Genomic DNA, 19,761 nt, shown 5'->3' on the forward strand with positions numbered 1-19,761 from the left:
CAGTGGTTCAGCCCTGCTGGTTAAAGCCTTGATGGACATCCCCGCCGCTTTGCGCACACGGCTGCCTGCGCTGACGTGGGAAGCCGCAACTCGCCGGCTCTCCTCGGGAAGCAGCGGGGTTACAGGGGCACCCGGTGGCATCGTCGTGTAGCTCAACACCATGCCAGTCTGGAGCTGCGGCTGGCGGCTGGATACAAGCACCGGGAGCCCGGACATCTGAGGGCAGGGCTGGGGGGGTGGGGGCGCGCCATGGACACGGCGGACGTGTCCGTGTCCTTCCTGGTGGCGCTCATCATGGTCGTGGCGCTGCTGTCCAACGTGCTGGTGCTGATCTGCTTCCTCTACAGCCCGGAGATCCGCAAACAGGTGCCGGGGCTGTTCATCCTGAACCTGACCTTCTGCAACCTGCTGATGACCGTGTCCAACATGCCCCTGACTCTGGTGGGGCTCATCAACAAGGGGCACCCCGGCGGCGAGGGCTTCTGTCACATCGTGGGGTTTTTGGACACCTTCCTGACGACCAACGCCATGCTGAGCATGGCAGCTCTGAGCATCGACAGGTGGATTGCCGTGGTTTTCCCCCTGAGCTACCATTCAAAGATGCGCCACCGGGACGCCGCGCTGGTGCTGGGCTACACGTGGGTGCACTCGCTGTCCTTCTCCACGGTGGCGGCGTGTCTCTCCTGGGTGGGCTACCATCACCTGTACGCCTCCTGTTCTCTGTGCAACGCCAGGGCCAGCGGGAGCCGGACCCAGTTCGTGATCTTTACCGTGCTTTTCCACTCCCTCACCTTCCTGTTGTCCTTGGTAGTGCTGTGCGTTACCTACCTGAAAGTGCTCAGAGTGGCGCGGTCCCACTGCAGGAGGATAGACATCATTACCATGCAGACCTTGGTGCTACTTGTGGACATTCACCCAAGGTAAGAGCCCTCGAGTGGGACCCGTGCAATCGCAACGTGTACATGGCTGTCATCAGAAAACGTGCAGTAAAGCTTACAGGGTATGGGTGTACAGTATGCAACACAGCGCGCTTTTGTTTCAAATAACAATGATCTGCATAAAAGATAAGCCATAAAGACTTATATTTTAGATCATGGCAGTGGCCTCCATAAGACCTTTCAAAGTGTTGCATATATGTACAATGTATGTATACATTACTTGAATACTACGAGGATAATACTGATTTAAATTCATATATGTAAATATCGATTAGTTAAGTTAAAATTAATAGATCTAATTAAAAAATGTGCCTTTATTCGTGAGCTGGAATAATTTGATTGCAATTAATTGTACAATTAAATGCGTTTTCTTAAGTGGTAAGGTTTCCTCACAGGACAAGAAGCATTTAAAACAATGTTCTTGCATCCTCTTTCCTATTGGGAGCAGCTCTGCGTGGAATCAATTGTACATGTCTCTATTATCAATAGTACATCTTTAATTTCATATCTTTAATGCAGTATTAATTATATGGTTGTTGCCGGAAATTGCATAGTTGTGCTGCGGGTCCCAGTGGTTTGGGAAACTGGAGTGGAAATCTAACGAGCTTGACTTTCAACAACAGTGCGTAAAAACGCAGTAATGTCAAGAGCCACGCAAACATTTAGGGTAATTTAGACATAGAACCCGTTAAATTCGTTTTCTTTCTTTTTTTTTTTTTTGGTCAAGTGAAATGTTAATACATTTACCAATGCATTTATTTAATACCGACAGCACTTGCTATTGAAGTATTGCCCCTGCAATGTATGTTTCTTCCGTTTCCAGACGGTGCACACATACAAGACACGACAGTGCCAGTTCAGAGGGGTTTGCACATTGCAGAATGCATGCACAACAAGAGCTTGTGTAAATCACTCAGTAATAAATCGTAACTCAACGAATGGTAGATGTGGATTTCGTTTTAAACATCTCCACACTGTCGATCAGTAGCCTGTACGTTAGGTCTTGCACAATGCACGTCATTCTCGTGTGAATCGCAGTTTTAAGTGATTATTTCCGCGGCGGTCGCTCGGGTGCACGTGCGTGTAATTAACGGAGTTAATTAATTAACGCGCTGCACTTTCAGGGCTAATTGTTCATCCGTGCGGGTCATTAGCCCTGAAAGTGCAGCGCGGAGACGCATGATGGGGCTCTTCTTTGGTTTTCCTTCAGTTCTCCAAGTCCCGTAACTTGATTTCACAATACACGCATGTAAAAAAACAACATCGAAAAAACATTGCATTTATTGTATTGGTTTGTTTATTCACTAATTAAATACGACTGAATATAAGCCTCGCAGTGTTTTCACTGTAACCTAATATTTGCAATACGCTTTGCCGTAGTTACATTTCATATGGATGAAACAGTGATTAAGTCTTCCACAACGCCGATGTCAGAGAATTAAACGCCAACACGACTTGACTTCACTGTACTGCCAGCTCCGACTGACACAGTTATTAAGGACACCGGAGTGTGAGCAGTGATCACGGATTTGCTCCAGTGTGCGCCAGGCAATCTCTCTAGCCTTACCTTTGTACTGTGTAGTACTGTAGCATGAACAATGTGTCAAATATCATGAAATAGACCGTTAACTTGCAATTATGTAAGTGTTATATTCTTTTTTTTTCCATTTGAAAAGGCACACACACAGGCTGTCATTTCAGCCACGTATTCAGTGTTGTACTATTGTACTCCTACAGCAAAACAAGAACAACATTAAATAAGAAGAAACACATCAAGTGAAAATGTGAAATAAGGGTTCTCAGGAAGTCACTGAGAAGAGGCATCAATAATGTTAATTCAATTAAATTGTAGCCTGTTTGTTTTGCCTGAAATTCTAGCTTTCATTTCAGAAAACACATCTGAATTTTGACTTCATGTGTGTTCACTGCACATTTAACTCTAGCTCTCCCCAGACAAACCCCATGGCAGGACGCAGCACAGGTCACAACACAAGGGTGCAGTGGATATTTAATGTGATTCATATGCAAGCTGTATACAGAGCTGTAGAGAGCAAATCATTCCAGGGCAACACTTGGGCTGGAAAAAACTACACAGGCAGTGATGCTCATACAGGAGAAACAAAAACACTACTTTCAATGCAAACCAGTTTAAAAAATACATACGAATAAAAAGGTGGATTTGAGGATTTTTGTCCTGTCCCTTAGGCTTTAATCCAGCTGTTAATACAAGATCAAGGATGCAGAACATGATCTGCAGTAGATGACAAATTATATTAAAGGATTCTTCTGCGAGCATCTGGGATTCACATGCAGCGGGACTCACACTGCACACTATCTACTCTCAAAAACTGAGTTTATCCATCTGAGGCACATTCTGAGTAGTGCATTCATATGTCCCTGCCTCTATACACACACGCACTCTTACACACACCTACACATACACACCTACAGCTGGGCAATCCCATGTGTGTTGAGCAGGACACCCACAAGGGATTTCCAACAGAATCACAGTAGCACCCCTGACTACTTTACATCTTTACATACTTTACTGAACATCTAACTTTACACACTAGGCAAGCAGCAATAATGGATTGTCTTGTCACCGAACATCGAGACAATTTGGCAGTGTCGTGTGGGACAGTCAAAAGACATCTTCTCACCGATATCAAAAACACCAACCACAATAACTGATAAGAGCTTCCCAACTGAGCTCAGAATCACACATTCCCAAGACTAATTAAACAGCTTTTAAACGATCGCTCATTGAACACCGAGATGCTTGCCAAATACAGAACAGGCAGCCCCACTTTCTCATGGGACAGTCTGTGTCTAGGTCCAAGTTTACATTAATATCTTCTATTGAGCCGGAGGAAAGTAAATAATAAAGATTGGGGTTTAATGTGTGTGAAGACCCCCCACCCTCCTGTGTGCTTTCATCAACCTGATGCCAATTAGTGCATTTCACAGAAACCTGGCCTTGTGTTTCCCCGTGTCTTGCTCTGATCGCTCCCTCTCTCCCTCGCAGTGTTCGACAGCGTTGCCTTGAGGAGCAGAAGAAACGGAGACAGAGAGCCACCAAAAAGATCAGCACCTTCATCGGCACGTTTGTGCTCTGCTTCGCACCGTATGTCATAACGAGGTGAGTCACGGAGAACAAGGTGCTGCTCGTTGACTCACCGCACAGATTGAAACGTAGTCTTTTATACCTGCGCCAGAAGCAGGTTGGCATCTATTATTCATATCAATAGCAAATTATTCAGAATTATGCTCTAATTTCAGGTTCAATCTTTTACATTGTATATTAAAGAATCATTTGTAGATGGGGAAGGGAATTACATATTTTAAAAGAATCTGCCATTTGAAGACTAGGTTAATCAATAGAACAGGAGAATATCAGCCCAGCGCTGGGGGTTTATCACTGGCTCCATATCTGTGCCAGGCTACGGGTTATTCTCACACCCCTCTGAAGGTTTAAATATTCACATCATATAGTAGATAAGCAAATTATATTGACATGATAAGATTACTCAGGTTTATAAGGGGAGACCATGAGGGAAATCTAGCACATAGCGATGAGATCAGACTGGCAGATCCATCCACTCGTTCGTTCGACTGAGGGCTGAGCCACTATAGCGCTGTGAATCGCTCTGTGGATTGTGAATCGAAGCCAGATGCCAGATATGTCTCTCTATCTGAAGAGCACGGATGTTCGGTTGTTTTTAGAGGAGTTGTGTTAATGAATGATTTGTAACACTGCACAGCTAGCCCTGGCGCTGAAGCGGGGGGGGGTTGCCTAGTTCAAATTACAGCCGCCCCGCTTAAGTGCTCGAAATAATATTAAATTCTGTGAAAATGCCCCTGCTTAGGATGCGTATAAGGTTGGACTGCAGAAAGAGAAAACATTTTCTGCACAGACATCATTAAAACACAAAGAGAAGGGGGTCAGTAAATGAGCACAACTCCACGTCTGTGCAGTCTTGAGTTGCGTCCCCTTGTGATTTTATATTATTAGACTGGGCCAAATTGCCCAAAGACATGTAGCTACTATACCGTCTCCCGGGCTTCACATTCCCAGCGAGGGAGACGGCGTGCCGTTGTGTGACATTGATGGAATCTCTTTAGTAAGTGCTGATGGTACTGGGTTGTGTGAGTGTGTGTATTTGGCAAGATGATAGTATACTATCATATACAGAGAGAGATTAATGTCTCAGACTGAATAAAAACATTACAGCACATTTGATACCAAAGACAGAAGGTCAGCACAGACATGAGTCCGTGTTTTATCCATGAAAGGAAATGCCAAGGCCCGGGCGATGCTGACTAAGGTTAACCTTAGTGGGAGTGGGAGGCTGAGGGCGAGAGGACTGATTCAGAAGGAAGACCTTTGCTCTGAAAAATATCACCACCAACAGCCAAGCGGAAAATTAAACTGATGTGTCACACTGGAACCGAGGGTCAGATCGCACAGCCTGCTTAAATCTTCCCCAAATGGATTCCCATTGATTTAAAACTACCGTGCAATTTAAAATAGGCTCATGCATATTTCAATGTAGTCATGAGGAGACTAGGCTTGTAGTGAGAGGATGAGAGGTGGGAACCAACAGGGAGAACAATATTTGCATTTGGTTTAGTCGGCCTTTAACGATGACACAAAAAGTCATTCCAGAGAAAGTCCAGATATGGTCTCCTCTGTTTAAATTATTTTAAAAACATGAGAAAGGTTTTCACACCATGAGTAGAGAGCAGCCTTATCTGGTAGAGCTGGAAAAGTTAAATAAAGATCGCATCCGAACATCAGCGCTCCCGTTCCACTTAACACAGAACCCGTCTCTCCTGGGAGGCCGGCGGATTTGCAGCTGCAACACAGTAGGAAGTGTTTTGAGCACAAACCAAGCTTGAGAGCTCACGACCTTTCACCAGCTGTCCACTCTCGTCCCGTTCTGTACCAAAAATGTATCATTTGAACGCTTCAGTTCATACATCCGACAGGACTTTCTCAAAGCACTTTCCACAGAATTGATTTATAATAGGTCACAGTAAAAATTACACAGAGATATAATGAAAGTTTTAAGAAAATAAAAAAGTACATGGAGATAAATCTCAGGCTTCAGATCTAGAGGTTGATCTTTTCATCATTTTGTTCCAGGATAGAAAAGATTGTTCTTTTCACCAGCCCTGTCTGTCACAAACCTGCCAGCTGGCTTGGTTCTTGTCTGAAGGACTCAGACTTCTTCCAAAGCAGCGTTTGTCCTTCTAGTGTGGAGAGCAAACCCAGCACAGCATCTTAAAAGGGGCCACATTCAGAAATCAAACATTTCTCGAATTCACTCCTTCAGGCAGAACTGAGAAGTATTCATTGTGATGCAGGCATGCAATTTCAACACTATACAACACACAGACACACAATGAGATGTTCACTCGTCTTTAAGGCATTGTGGTAGAACACTGAATTATAATTGTATTGTTGAATTGAAGTGTAAATGTGATGGAATTTTTAATGTTGAAACAGAGCAGTATTTTATGTGTCATATTAACGGGGATTTAAGTGACAGCGGTGCGAATGAAAAGCTGAGCGATGAGTGAGGTTTCCGTCAGTCATACAGGGTTTTGCAGACGCGGCATTTTACACTCCTTTTGTAGCTGAGAGGAAGGTAGGATTACATATAAATAGGGCAGCATTTCGAGGGAAATCTACAAGTAGAAATGCAAAATTTTAAAACACATTCATGAATGTTTTCAGGACACTACCCATTATGATAACCGAGCAGAGTTTTACGCCGTGTCTCTCGTTCAGGGCAGCACAGCCAGGCACTCGTGAAACACAGACAAGACCCGCTAGACTATGCAGACACAGCCAGGCACTCCCCACAGCACCAGACAGACAGGAGCGCCCCAGAAACACACAGCAGTCAATAAGGCTTAGTCACAGTGTTCAGGGACATGATCAATACACCTACCTGCTGTCAGCAGCAACATCGCTGTTACAAACACAAGACTCCCTCGGTCAACAGAAGGAGGACAGAACTTAATTTTAAGACACCCATTAGGACATTTAATGTGGACATAAACAGAAGCCCAGCTCTTAGCATGTCCCAATTAATTCAGGACTTCCCAGTCTGCTGAAGACTGTGGAAAGCTCTGATCTCGACAGCCAGGCAGATTCGAACAGTTTAAAACATTCAGAAACTTTTCATCTTCAGCAACGTGTATAATTCCTATCCTGCTAAGATTTTAAACATTTAAAAACAGCAGGGGCTGATAAAACACATGCCTAGCAGCAGGCCCGACAACAACATATTTCGGCTAGACAGCCATCATTGGCTTACTGATGAACAAAGAACTTAAATAGGGTAATAAAGACATAATAATGAATAATAACTTGTTGTGAAGGGCGTTATATAAAATACAACTGGAGGCATTGGTTGATTAATTGATTGATTGATTGATTTCAAATGTGAGCTGGATTTGAGACCAGCCATCTTTAATATCGAATAAGAACACAATTAATTGGATTAGATTAACAGCTGCTGATTTTCCCTGGGGTGTTTTTCATATTACTGACCGAAAAATGCATCAATCAACTGAGTTTATATAACAATAAAAACATAAACTAAAAAGAAATCTGCAAAAAGAATGTCCAGGGCAATTGAGTCACTATTTAATGAGCATCGAATAGAGATGTGCTTCAAAGCAAAAGCAAAAGCAAAACAAAAAGTTACTTCAGTGCGGTTTTACATTAGACAGCAGTTTTTATTATTGTCTTGTTGTTCTCGGTGTGTTGTGATGACTTGGGCAGGTCCTCGGAGGCCCGTGCTCTGTAAACGCTGTCTGATTGCTCTCTCTGTCTGTGTGTCTTGACAGGCTAGTGGAGCTGTTCCCTGCAGTGCCTATCAATCCTCACTGGGGAGTTGTATCCAAGTGCTTGGCTTACAGTAAAGCGGCCTGCGATCCCTTCGTGTACTCTCTGCTCCGACACCAGTACAGGAAGACGTGCAGTGATATCATCAACCGGGTCCTGAAGAGGAGCTCTCTGAACTCTGAACTGAGGGCAGAGAATGGGAGAAACAACATCATACAAACGGCGGAGTGAAAGCTTCACGGGGGGAACGACGGAGCAGTCCGCACCGTATGGCTCAAGAATACCAAAAAGCTACGAGACCTCATGAGCACGCTGGAGCAAGCTGGAGCAAACTGGAGCAAACTGGAGCAAACTGCAGCAAACCGGAGCAAACTGGAGGCAACTGGTGCAAATTGGAGCAAGCTGGAGCAAACTGGAGCAAGTTGCAGCAGACTGGAGCAAACTGGTGCAAACTGGAGCATGCTGGAGCAAACTGGTGCAAACTGGAGCATGCTGGAGCAAACTAGATCTTTCCTTCTGCATATTACCAAGGGAGATTTACTAATTCAACAAGGTGCAGCAGAACTGGGTGGAAGCAACCAGGTGATCCCCACCCCACCACCACCTTTTTTTGTGTTAATGTTTCTGGTTTTTGTCCAGTTCAGCTCCACTGCATTTATTGCAAAGATGTAACAGCACCTGTAAACTAAACCATAACTCAAAAAACATACACAAATATATATTTATTATTTAAAATCTATATAAACAAACCATGGAAGGTGAACCCTAGAGTAGATGCGGGTGGTGACAGAGGTCGAACAGGGGCTACCCTCCACACATTCCCCTCACCATCTCTCGGTGCCATCAGGCCTCATCCTGCCCAACTCAGCCAGCAGACAGGGGGTTCGGGTGGTCTCAGGACTGGGAGGACAGGCTGATGTGGCAGTGTGGGCGGATTCACATGAGTGACTTACTGTCACGAAAAAAAACACTGAAACAAAACACAAATCACACCCTTATCACCCATCGATCACTTTCCATTGCAAAACCGAGTGCATAGCTACTGTTCATTCTGGTCGTGATCTGTGTATTTATTTATTGAAATGAAATAAGATTTCAAGAGGGTCTGGTAGAAGAGATTGTTTTACATCCTTTCACGTTGTTTCCTATGGAAATTTGCATTTATCCGTGTGTAGAAGTTAATGCTGTACAAACGAAGGACAGCTCCGTCATCGAGACAGATTCGAGATGTGTTGGTTGACCCCGTTGGCCACAGACTGATTGACATTAAAACGCTGCTTCCATTTCACGATTGCTGGCAAAGCTGAGCGAACTTTCCCGACTTCCTTCGTTTACGATTTCACAAGGTGACAGATATTTACACACAGTAGCAGCTTAGTGGTTTTCTGTGCTTTCAGGAGCCAATTAACAGAGCAGCCCACCAGTTCAGTGAGTCTTAGTGCAGAAATAATAATGGGGAGAAACAAGAAACTCTCCGGCAATTGTGCTGTGGCTGCTGAAGCCCTTCATGTTGTCTGATCGAGTGTATCGTAATTGACAGAGCTCGCCTCGGCCTGTTTCCCAATCTGAGGAGCACTGAGCCCGTGCGTTTGAGTGCCTTTCTTCCTGAGACATGCCCTACATTATGGAAACATGCACCCACCCAGCTGACAATCAACAAATGCTTCGCTCATGTGCATGCGTGTGTTTAGCCTCTCTCGATACATGGGGTTGTTCTTGTAACGTCACACCATATTCTGTCGACCTCGAGGAAGACAACTAAACCACAACAGCTCTGCAGAAGAACGTACCAACTGTAGTTTGTAGTCATGCCGTTGAGTCCAAAGTCAATGAGGTCCCCTGCCTGGCAGATCCCTCCGGTGGACGGTTTCTGAGCCGTACATGTTCCCAGTTCTAACGTGTGAAGTGTACATGTAAATAATTTATTTTTCTATAGAAATGTTACAAATAATACAAATATAGACATATATATTACACAGAAAAGTAGTCTGTGAAAACCAGCACATACTGCATTAGTCTAGTGCCCAGACGAAGCCGTTAATGGTCGTTTCTACTTCGGAGAGGATTGTGCCGTCTCTCCGTGTGCGTTGGTCCCTCGGCAGGGCGTTAGGAACCCATGTCTTTTGTTTTTGTGGTGATTTCTGTATCAGAAGAGCGACATGAATCAGCCAAGAGTGGAGATGCTTGGTTTGCCTTCACACCTGCCCGTGGACAGAGTCTCTGCATCAGAAGTCTCTGATCTGGCCCTACAGGCTGCAGATTACAGATAAAGCTTCGATCACCTGCCCCCGAATCTCCTCCCGTCGTTTCGTCTGACACGTCTCAGTCTGTGTTGTGTGTTTTTCAACATGTTGCTCTGTTGTCGTTTTCAATTTTGCAAAGATGCATCCCTACATACTGACCTACAGCTTGAGAAACAGTGGGCTGTCAGCTACAGAGACTGTTTACGAAGGAACTCGAACGCATTAAGTGGATATGCAGGGAAGTGTTTCTGGAGTAGTGTTTAACGAGATCCACTTTAGAGCCGTTGCTGCAGTCAGTTGCTTCGGTCAATATATTTCAGCTGTTGATTTCTGTGAAGCCCAGTAGAAAGACTGGGCTTCTCACACAGCTGACCCTTCTTCGGTGTGACAGATAGGACCTGTGGCAGCCCTGAGCCCTAATTTAGCTAACAGGAAATACCCGACCTGACAAATACAATCTAACCATACTCACAACAATATTAATTATATAATTTAAAAGAAATAGATTAAATATACCCTTTTCCTTCACTATGAATTCCATCTGGTTTGGGTTCTGTCGTTTTCCAAAAGTAAAGCTAATTCTGAAGCTGTTCTTCTCTCTCGCATTTATCCGAGTTCGACCGGCGGCTTTCACAACTCCGCCAATCAGCCCAGACACAAAACTGTCACTCGCGGTGTCACTGTTTTCTTCCAAGGCTTTGTCGTGTCTTATTAAAATCATGACACACACACACACACTTCCTGCTCAGAGCCCCTAAGCCATTGCTTAATTCTGCTGATGCCTGGCCTACAAAGAGTAATTCTGGCCAGGCAGGTCAGCCAGGAGTTTGCCATGCTTGATTTACAGCGCTGAAATAAAGAATTGCCCTGATTCGCATATAACATTCATATGGCTTTCCCAGAGATTTTTTTATCTATATTTTTTCCACATTAGCACAACATTAGGCGGCCAAATCTGAGCTCTGCCTGGGGCTGGGGACTACGCGCTTGGCTCACCATTAGAGACACTGTATTAAAAAGGTATTTTCAGTAGTCAGTGATTTGTATGGGGTGAATGTAACATTTGTCCAATCTGATGGTCTTGTACGTGCTCTTTAACCTCATTAGACTGAACTAAAACAGCTAAATGCTTCTCCTGAATTCTACTCCACTTATTCTTGTCACTTATTTCACAGCCAGCAGGTGAGAATGATATGAAAATAACCTCCCTTTTGATGCTAATGCTACACAATGAACTGCCGGGACCTGCGTTTCCCCTGCCTTTACACATTTCATCTTGAATTGAGAATGCATCCAGCAACCCAATTATTGTCATGAGATCATTCTAATCTCACTGCGCTTTAAACTACAGCAAAACAAACGAGAACAAGCACGGTGTTATTTGAAACAAGATCAGCGATAGCTTACCAAAAAAAAATCCTAGAATGATGTACAGTGGCTTCTTACAGACGGGCTTTGTTCGTGTTGTAGTCTGACCCATAAATAACTCGAAACGCCTCGCTTACCCAGAGTAATATAAAACTGAAAGTTATGAAGAGAAATAACTGCGCATTAACTTCCTGTCAGAAGCGATTGTGTCGTACATTAAACATCTTTGTGGCTCAAACTCAACTGGATTCACTGGATTACTTGATATTTTCTTTATAGTCAAGAGTAGGCATCAAAGAGGTCACACTTTAGAATAATATGGTGTGATTCCTTATAAATTTATACATGAACAGCACAGCATTAACACATCACAAGAACCCTATCCCCGGTTAAACGTGATTAACATGAGAAATCAGTGCATATTCATGTGTTACTCCTGTGGCATTCATATATAATTTCCTGAGCAATCACCTCAACTTATTTTAAAGTGTGGCCAAGAAGAGGTTGTCTTTAAATGCAAGTTATAAGACTGGAAGTCATTTTGCAGATGTTCAGTTGCATGTAACTTGCATTATTCTCTTCCCACGTAAAAGATTGATACTTCAAAGTGGGATGTCTGAGTATTAATCATGAAAAGCTCTTCTTTTTAATGAGACACAGAAAACAGGACATTTGCAATGCTCTCTTGTACGTTAATGATGTTGAGACAGCATTTGTATTCAGCAAAAGAACAGTTATTTCATTCATATAATACTTACTGTCAGAACGCACAATCTAAATCACAGTCCTGCACATTTGGCTTGTCACAATGGTAAATGATTCCTATTTCTTCGAAATGACACACAATTCCTCGAGATCCCCACAGATTAGCGAGAGACCAGCATTATTTTTTTAACTGCCTAAATGATCGTGACTGACGCTATTAAAATATTTAAGCAGGCACGGATTTGGGTGTGTGTGTTTTATGAAGTGGTGAAGTTGTATTCAGTCACAAAGACAGCAACATCTTTAATATGGTATAAGTGTGTGATTTGTTCATTACCACTGATGACTGACTGAAGCTTTATCTAATACATTGTCTTTGTTTCTGTAAAGGCAGGTACTGTTCGGACTGCTTATGGACTTCACTGCAAAATCATCTTTCCTGCTCTCACCCATATTGTTGTCCCTGACTCTCTGAGAGGGAATTTGCCTTGAAAGCTCATATATCATGTTTTATTTTAGATGTCTAAGTCATTATGATACTGTAAAATCAACATTAATTATTACAATAACCAAAAACAAACAAATAAACAAACACATAATATGGTTAATGAACTAACAATAGTAGGAAATGAAAGCCTTTGTTACCTGGATTGTACTGTATACTTAGCTGTATGTGAACTTGTTTTTTATTTTATTTTTATTCTACGGTGTTTCCATACAGCAGAGATGTTCTGAATTGTGTTTTAGGAAAAGACTCTCTATAATAGTGCCAATTGAACCAGTGAACGCATCGATATGTAGTTAGGTTGGTGAAATAGATTTCTATTGTGTAAAAGCTGAAATAATATATAAGGTTAGTCCGATTAATCCTTTGTTGAGAAGAAAAACATCTTTATATATGCAGGAATGTATTTTTTTTTAAAGAAAATAATAATATATGCGTGTGATTTCTATGTGATTTTAATGAACAACATTGTGAATAGTCTAAAAGAAATGCGTGGTTTAGAATCTTGTCCAGATTAAATCAAAACCTTCTAATTAATGGCAAAATAACCAGGAGCGTTGTTGTTTGGACAGAGATTTCTCACTTCTACCCCTGAAGTGCTTAGCTTTGTAAATTTGTTATTTTGTGGGTGGGTCACAAAACAAGTATGGACTGTATAAAGTATTAGACTGATTTCATACGCCATCGCCGCTAAATTACGTATAACAAGAATGACTGGTTAAAACCAACATGATTTAGGAAAACATGGATCTTTCCCATTTAAGGTGTGGGAAATGTTATCTCAGTGCCACAACAAATACTTTTCTCAAAAACTGAAATATATATTTTAATAGCAAATCAAAAAAGTTAAGAACCTAAAATAACTCAACCAAAACTACGCAAATGTTGTGCCAAATCATTTTAATAAATTCTCTCTGTGAAAATAATTGCTCTCTTCCTTTTGGAGTAGATATGATGGTACGGTAAAAGGAAAAAAAAGTGTTGTTCTCTTGTATTGTTCATGACTAAGTTGCCAAATAAAATTAAATAAATAATACAAAAATACATAAATAAACATCAGAAACACATCCAGTTGAAATACAATCTGATATCCTACTCTTTTTCACTCAGTTAAACGCAGGGTCATTGGTAATGATTTGACACCATCTCAGGTGTGTGATTAAGTACACATCTTATGGCCTGAAATTCGTGTAGGTGTGTTTGTTGTTTCATATACATTGCCCTGTTTCTCCACTTGTGAGGGTAGTGCCTGTCCTGTAGAAACTGCACATGGTGTCCACCCAGGCCTTCAGTAACTAATACCTCAGACATAACAACACATTTTCTCCTCGTTGGCACAGAAAATAAGTGGCCCTCTCTCTCTCCTGCACGAGAGAAGCGTCCCGACCAAAAACAGTAGTGAAGATCACACCAATTCTTCACACCAAAAGCTCACGGCGCTTACGGCTGCGATGCACTTATTCAGAGATGAGATGTTAATGTATGTGCCTAAAGCATCTTCAAAACCCATTCAGTCCCAAGTGTTGGCAGCATGACATCATCCACAGCACATCTCTGACGGTATACATTATATGTACCACAGGTTGGCACCAAAACTGAAGGCATATTTCACCACTTTACAATTCTTATATATCTTTACAAGCTTTGGGGTTTGGGTAGCAAACAAATCAGACGTTTAAGATGATTCTGCTCAGATGTCTTAATATAAAAGCGTGATCTTGAAAGTGTCCCGGAGTCGAAAGGATCCTCTGGTCTTGAAAGTGCTTCAGTTTCTCTGAATAACTTCTCATTCAGTGATGTTTACAGTGTATTTTTATTTATTTATTTACTTATTTTTCTGTGAGTGTGAAGCCATATAAAATGTTGTTCTATATTTTTGTTATGATAGATTACGTGTTTAATTTTGCAAAATATATTTGTGATTTTATTAAAATAAATGATTTAATGTTTCAAGGAAAATTACTGTCTTTGTTCGTTTGTTCTTTGACAAATAATCTGTATGATAATCTCAATTATAATTCTAATCAAATATTTTTGCAGTTATTAACTATCAACCCCAAAACTGACACAATGAGCAACAAAATCTACTACAGAAACAGATCCAAAAAGTTATTTAATGTAGAATGTGCTAAAGACAAAACATTCAAACCCTTTGCTGATGTTAATGCATCAATTAGTTAGATTTGTATTCATGCCTAAACCTTTAACAGTTCTCTTGCACAAATAAAGACTCAAGAGGAAAGATCTTTGGCGCTTGTAGACTATTTCCCAGAGCTCCTCAGCTGAGCGCTGACAAAGCTTCCTCCCTATTGAATCGGCACCGTCTGCTTCCCAGTCAGACGTGTTGTTGGAGCCTTTCGGGTTGCCAATGTTCCCTGGGCTAAGTGACAGACAGGCCTATATATCACTGCAGCCATTAGTACTCCTGCAAGTCCAGAGAGCGCTGATTACAAAGACAGATGTCGAAATGTTCTGAGCATCGGCACGAAAGCAAAATTTGTGTTGAAAGCACAAGAACTAGAAAAGTAAGAGAAGGACGCACAAGTGCACGGGAGATTGTGAACGCAACACAAAATGTTTCTCTGGCACCCTCACACAATGCCTGCTGAGGATGTTCATTGCTGCCCGCCCGCGCCACACTGTTCCTGGTAATGACGCGCGAAGGCCGTAGCCGAGGACTGCTGGCTCGGAAATGGCAGTTATTCAGAACACAGAGCCTGAAAAACTCCCGAATGGCTTCATATGAGATCATGCGGGAGCTAATTACTGTCGGAGGGCAGTTGTGGCACAGGGAGCGTCTTCTCCTGCTGAGCTCAGCCACGCAATCTGTGAACAGTGCAGTGAATGAAGTGATGAGACTCACCTCCTTTCACCCGAAAAAGAGAACATAAAATGCTGATAGTTTTCACGTTGCCAACATCCTGTTCTGTAGAGGTTTGGGAAGCGCTGTTGTGTTACACAAGCCGTGCGGACACGTGTCTCGCATTCTTGTTCATGACATGCAGGACGTACAACTTCAGCTCAAACTTGTGTGAAGAACAATACAGTATTTTAGAAGGAATAAATCAATGCTTTGTGATTAATTTGTACCCCAAATAAATGTCAATAAATCTCTCTCTCTGCTCATATATCCATCTATCTATGAATCTGGGAATCACAGCAGTGTGGAAGCATAAGGAATGGTTTGCCAAGCTGCTGACCAGATAAATAAATTATGCCGCTCTCTTGTGCAACATGCAGCCAGACACGCGTTCACTTCAAAGGCTGGCTCAGAGCAAACCTTTGAGCCATGATTGCGCCCATATGGCGGCTCTGTCAACCCCCACACACCTGCAGGGCGTTACAGGCCGAGGCGTGAACGTGGCGGCCTGCGCTGGAACGTGCTGAAGACGAGGCGATCGGCCCCAGATGGTTAGAAGAGCGATACTCTCCTCTTCATTCGATGTACTGAAGTCTCACAGGAGACGGCAGTTTGAAGGGAAACGGCTGTGATTCAGGGCTGTCTGGTCTGCAGTTGAACTTCAAAGTGATATAGCGGGCGATTCCACAACGGCCACTCGATCCAGGCAAGAGCGGCAAAACTCTGCAAGGCTCTTCAGATCAGATCGGCCATCACTCTGAAGACTATAGTTTTGTAGGTCATAGAGTAGGACACCACAGACCAAAGCACTTGCAGAGTAAAGCCCGAGGTCCGGACACTCGGCACACGACGCAGGACATCAGTGAAGGAAGAGTCAAGGGAAACAAGGAACATTTTCCGTCTCAATCTGAAAGAATCGGGGGAGTGAGGGTGAAAAAAACAGGTGGCTATTAATCCAGATGCCTTGAGTGGAGCCCAAGCTGATTGTCTTCGTAGGAAACTCATCGGAGGAGTCCGCTCCAACGTCCAGCGTCTCTGCAACCAGAGAGACAGACACCGTTATATCTGTTCATTTAACTCTGAGTAAGGGCATTTGACAGAGAGCTGTCTTGGGGATTGACCTAGATCCATTATTATTATTATTATTATTATTATTAATATTATATTATTTCACGTGGGCAACAGAACAAACTGTGCTGTAATGTGTAGCGCGCACACACACACACACAAGAGAAAAAACACTTCAAGGGAAATAAAACTGTGAGACAAGAGATAATTAGACCGGGTTCCTTAATTTAACACATAATCCACCCCCAGTTTTATCTCGCACAGCTCTGACATGAGCGTGGTTTGCTCCCGATAACCCAGGGACGGCTACAATGAGGAAGCGGCTCTGATTAGACGTTTCCCTCTAATTGCGGGGTTTTCCGGACCGCGGAGTGCAGAGGCGGCCTCCTCACCGGGCCGGTGGGCAGGCAGGCGTGACAGGAGAGGGCAGACGGGGTAGCAATTAGGGGCTCTTGTTCGAGGCAGTGCTGAATGCCTGGCACAGAGCAAAATAAAGAAAAAACGGTCAATGGACTCAAACAGGACAGCGCTGCGGGTGGATCTCTGTTAAAGTGATTTCAGGTTCTGTTCCTCGGGGACCAGGGGCTCATTCTGTGTAAATGGAGATAAGTTCCACAGACTTCTGCAGTGTATATAATCTGACAGGCGCTTTTATCTGTAAATCTGTCTATTTAAAGGGTAGAAGATTAATATATTAACATAACTAAGTCCTGTCCTGCCCGTTTATGCAGGACTGAGACAATATCTGAGAGGGAAACGATACAGGTGTTGATTCTAAGGGGAAAGCATGATTATATTGGAAAACTTCCAATTAGTGTCCCTGCATATAAATGACCTATAGCGTCACAATCCCCCAAACACAAGCAGTTTACAGCAGAGGTGCTCTGATGCTTTTCTTTAATTAAAGTGCAAGACAACTGGATAGGATATAATTTACTGTAAAAAAAAAAAGACATAGCAGTTTGCGGTTTAAACACTGAATAAATATGACATGCATGCATGCACATACAGTGTCCGTTCATTTCACAAAATCAATAACAGCCGTGTGTCATCCTGAACATAAATACAGTTCTCTTCAGAGTACATATAGGAAACATGGTTAATTATGCAATTAAGAAACAGTGAAACAATCTCATTGATAGGACAGGAAACTGACCAGATATTGTATTTCTGCAATGAATTTCCAATTAAGCCTCCACAAATTTAACACAAACACAAACCAAATCAAACTTACTCAATTTGGAAGATTATTACAGAGAAAGGATCCTAAATGTTTGGAATACCGTAGACAATGGCATGACAGAATAATCTGCATGAGAATGGAATGTGTATCTGTATGTGGTGTGGTCTTTTTATTTCACAGGGAGTAATTATCTCAGTAAAATGATTCACTATATGCTGCTTATCTTTACGGTAAAGCACTGAATGCATTTTCTTCGTCAGCTGAAAAAGATATTTCCACACACGTTAGTTACATGGCTAATATAAATACTGGCTCTTGAACAGGCTGTCTGATTGCCTCACCTTTTTGCCTCATGCAGTTTCTCTGACTAGTAACGTGACTATGCAGATACTCTGTGTAAAACCTCGACAAATGCTGCAAATCAGACAAAGTCCTTTCATTCAGACGCCGAACAATAACACTCTGCACTTCTCATACAACCACCAGAAAGCAGACAGAGTGGACAGAGACCGTGCACTATACTTAATTTTAGGGAATAGAGATGTGGTTGTCTCATTCAGTCGATATATTGATCATCACCTTAGGAACTCGTTAAGACCTTACAAACAGTTTTAAAAATGAACTAGATAATGCAATGGGATATTTTTGGGAAGTGCTGATCGACTTCGACCAGGTCATATTGGAATATGAAATGTGCAGGCAGCTTCAAATTGATTTTATATTGGATACATAGATTGATTGATTGGTTGGTTGGTTGATTTTATACATTTTATTTTGATTTCTGTATTTTTGTCTTTATATCTGTAGCAGTTTAACTCTTGTAATGAAAGTCATGCTGAGGAAGATGTGATTTGATTTAATCTGCTCTCACTTAATCACTTCAAGTGGAAGATACTTAGGGTCCTACAGCACCAATTCAGTCCTGTATAAACTGTTTAAACCCTCAACAGATCTGGAATAAAGCCCTTTGCAAAGCCATCAAATCATCAACAGCTTATTGCCCGTTAACTTCAATCACACAAACGATTAATCTGTAGCCGACTGAACAGAAGACTAGATTTAAAAGAATACACATTAGCAAATTACACGTTTCAAACCCAACACTTGATTTGCCTTTTTCGAACGGAGGGCCGGTGTATGTTTTGAACTGAAGTTTTGAACTGACAGTTGGGTACTTTGCCATCCTATCAATCATCATCATCATAATCAAATCAGGACACAATCACACTTCTACATTCTGACACTTGTTCCCCTTCCAAGACAAAGGAAAGGAATACTTTGAGCTGATGCTTAATAGTTGAGCACTGAGATTCACTGAACGCCCGACAATGACAGCAGAAAAAAATGGAAATTGTTGTTAAAGTAGTTGTTTTGTTTCAACATACTGTTTTAAGGAGCAGATTAAGAAATAAAAACATAATCCATGGACCAGAATTGAAGCCGTTTTCAGGATTCGATGTTTAACAGTGACGTCACACTGAGGATCTCTCTGGTGGCTGTCAACTCTCAACAGGAAAGAACGAGTTTTTATTATCTTAAACCATTAGATTAAACCACAACCTCTACCAAGCGCCATAAACAATCCCCAAAGCAGATTTCTTCTCAAACTGAACATGGCACACAGGCTGAAGTCCTGACGTGAATCGGGCCCTTATTTATTTACTGCGGTATTCGTTTGTGCATGGATCTATTCATCTCAGTCTTTCGTTGTCAATAACTCATTTCAGAGTCTGTCCCTATGTGTGCCGGCGTCTCTGGCGGCTCCTCTGCCGCAGCTGCCGGACGGGCAGGTTGATGGGCTGCTTGCCGAACTTCTCCATGATCTCCTTGATGCGCGACAGGTTGGTGCGACTGATGATGAAGTCGCAACGCGTGGCGCCCATGTCGTAGCCCACCTCGCACACCTTGCTGGCTGGCGTGTAGCCCTCTGCCCGGGCGATCACCTTGTACTCCCCCGGGTTCAGCAGCCGCCAGTAGTCCCCGTCCGACGCTGGGGGGACAGAGAGGGACAGGAGACTGAGAATCACCCTGG

At 42.7% G+C, this 19,761-nt stretch overlaps 2 protein-coding genes across 2 annotated transcripts in view; one reads left to right on the forward strand and one right to left on the reverse strand.

Annotated features, from left to right (window-relative positions):
* Window positions 1–249: 249 nt before the first annotated feature.
* Window positions 250–14,478, forward strand: gpr26 (G protein-coupled receptor 26). The gene is made up of 3 exons (XM_066693268.1): window positions 250–920; window positions 3,964–4,077; window positions 7,800–14,478. Exons 1-3 carry the CDS (start codon window positions 250–252, stop codon window positions 8,026–8,028), a joined length of 1,014 nt encoding a protein of 337 aa, XP_066549365.1. The 3' UTR covers window positions 8,029–14,478.
* Window positions 14,479–17,426: 2,948 nt separating this feature from the next.
* The window catches only part of LOC136715871 (inactive carboxypeptidase-like protein X2), a 46,740-nt gene continuing 44,405 nt past the window's right edge, over window positions 17,427–19,761 (reverse strand). Inside the window, exon 14 of the mRNA XM_066693267.1 lies at window positions 17,427–19,719. Within this exon, the coding sequence (XP_066549364.1) occupies window positions 19,466–19,719 (254 nt within the window). The 3' untranslated portion in view covers window positions 17,427–19,465. The remainder of the gene's footprint in view (window positions 19,720–19,761) is intronic.

Source organism: Amia ocellicauda, chromosome 20 (assembly GCF_036373705.1).
Source record: "Amia ocellicauda isolate fAmiCal2 chromosome 20, fAmiCal2.hap1, whole genome shotgun sequence".
Classification (NCBI taxonomy): Eukaryota; Metazoa; Chordata; class Actinopteri; order Amiiformes; family Amiidae; genus Amia; species Amia ocellicauda.

Excerpts from the sequence above, each read along its gene's own strand:
- gpr26 (XM_066693268.1), top strand. The coding sequence starts at position 250 with ATGGACACGGCGGACGTGTCCGTGTCCTTCCTGGTGGCGCTCATCATG. Across the intron at positions 921-3,963 it reads CTTGTGGACATTCACCCAAG|TGTTCGACAGCGTTGCCTTG; the intron begins GTAAGAGCCCTC and ends TCTCCCTCGCAG. Across the intron at positions 4,078-7,799 it reads GCACCGTATGTCATAACGAG|GCTAGTGGAGCTGTTCCCTG; the intron begins GTGAGTCACGGA and ends GTGTCTTGACAG.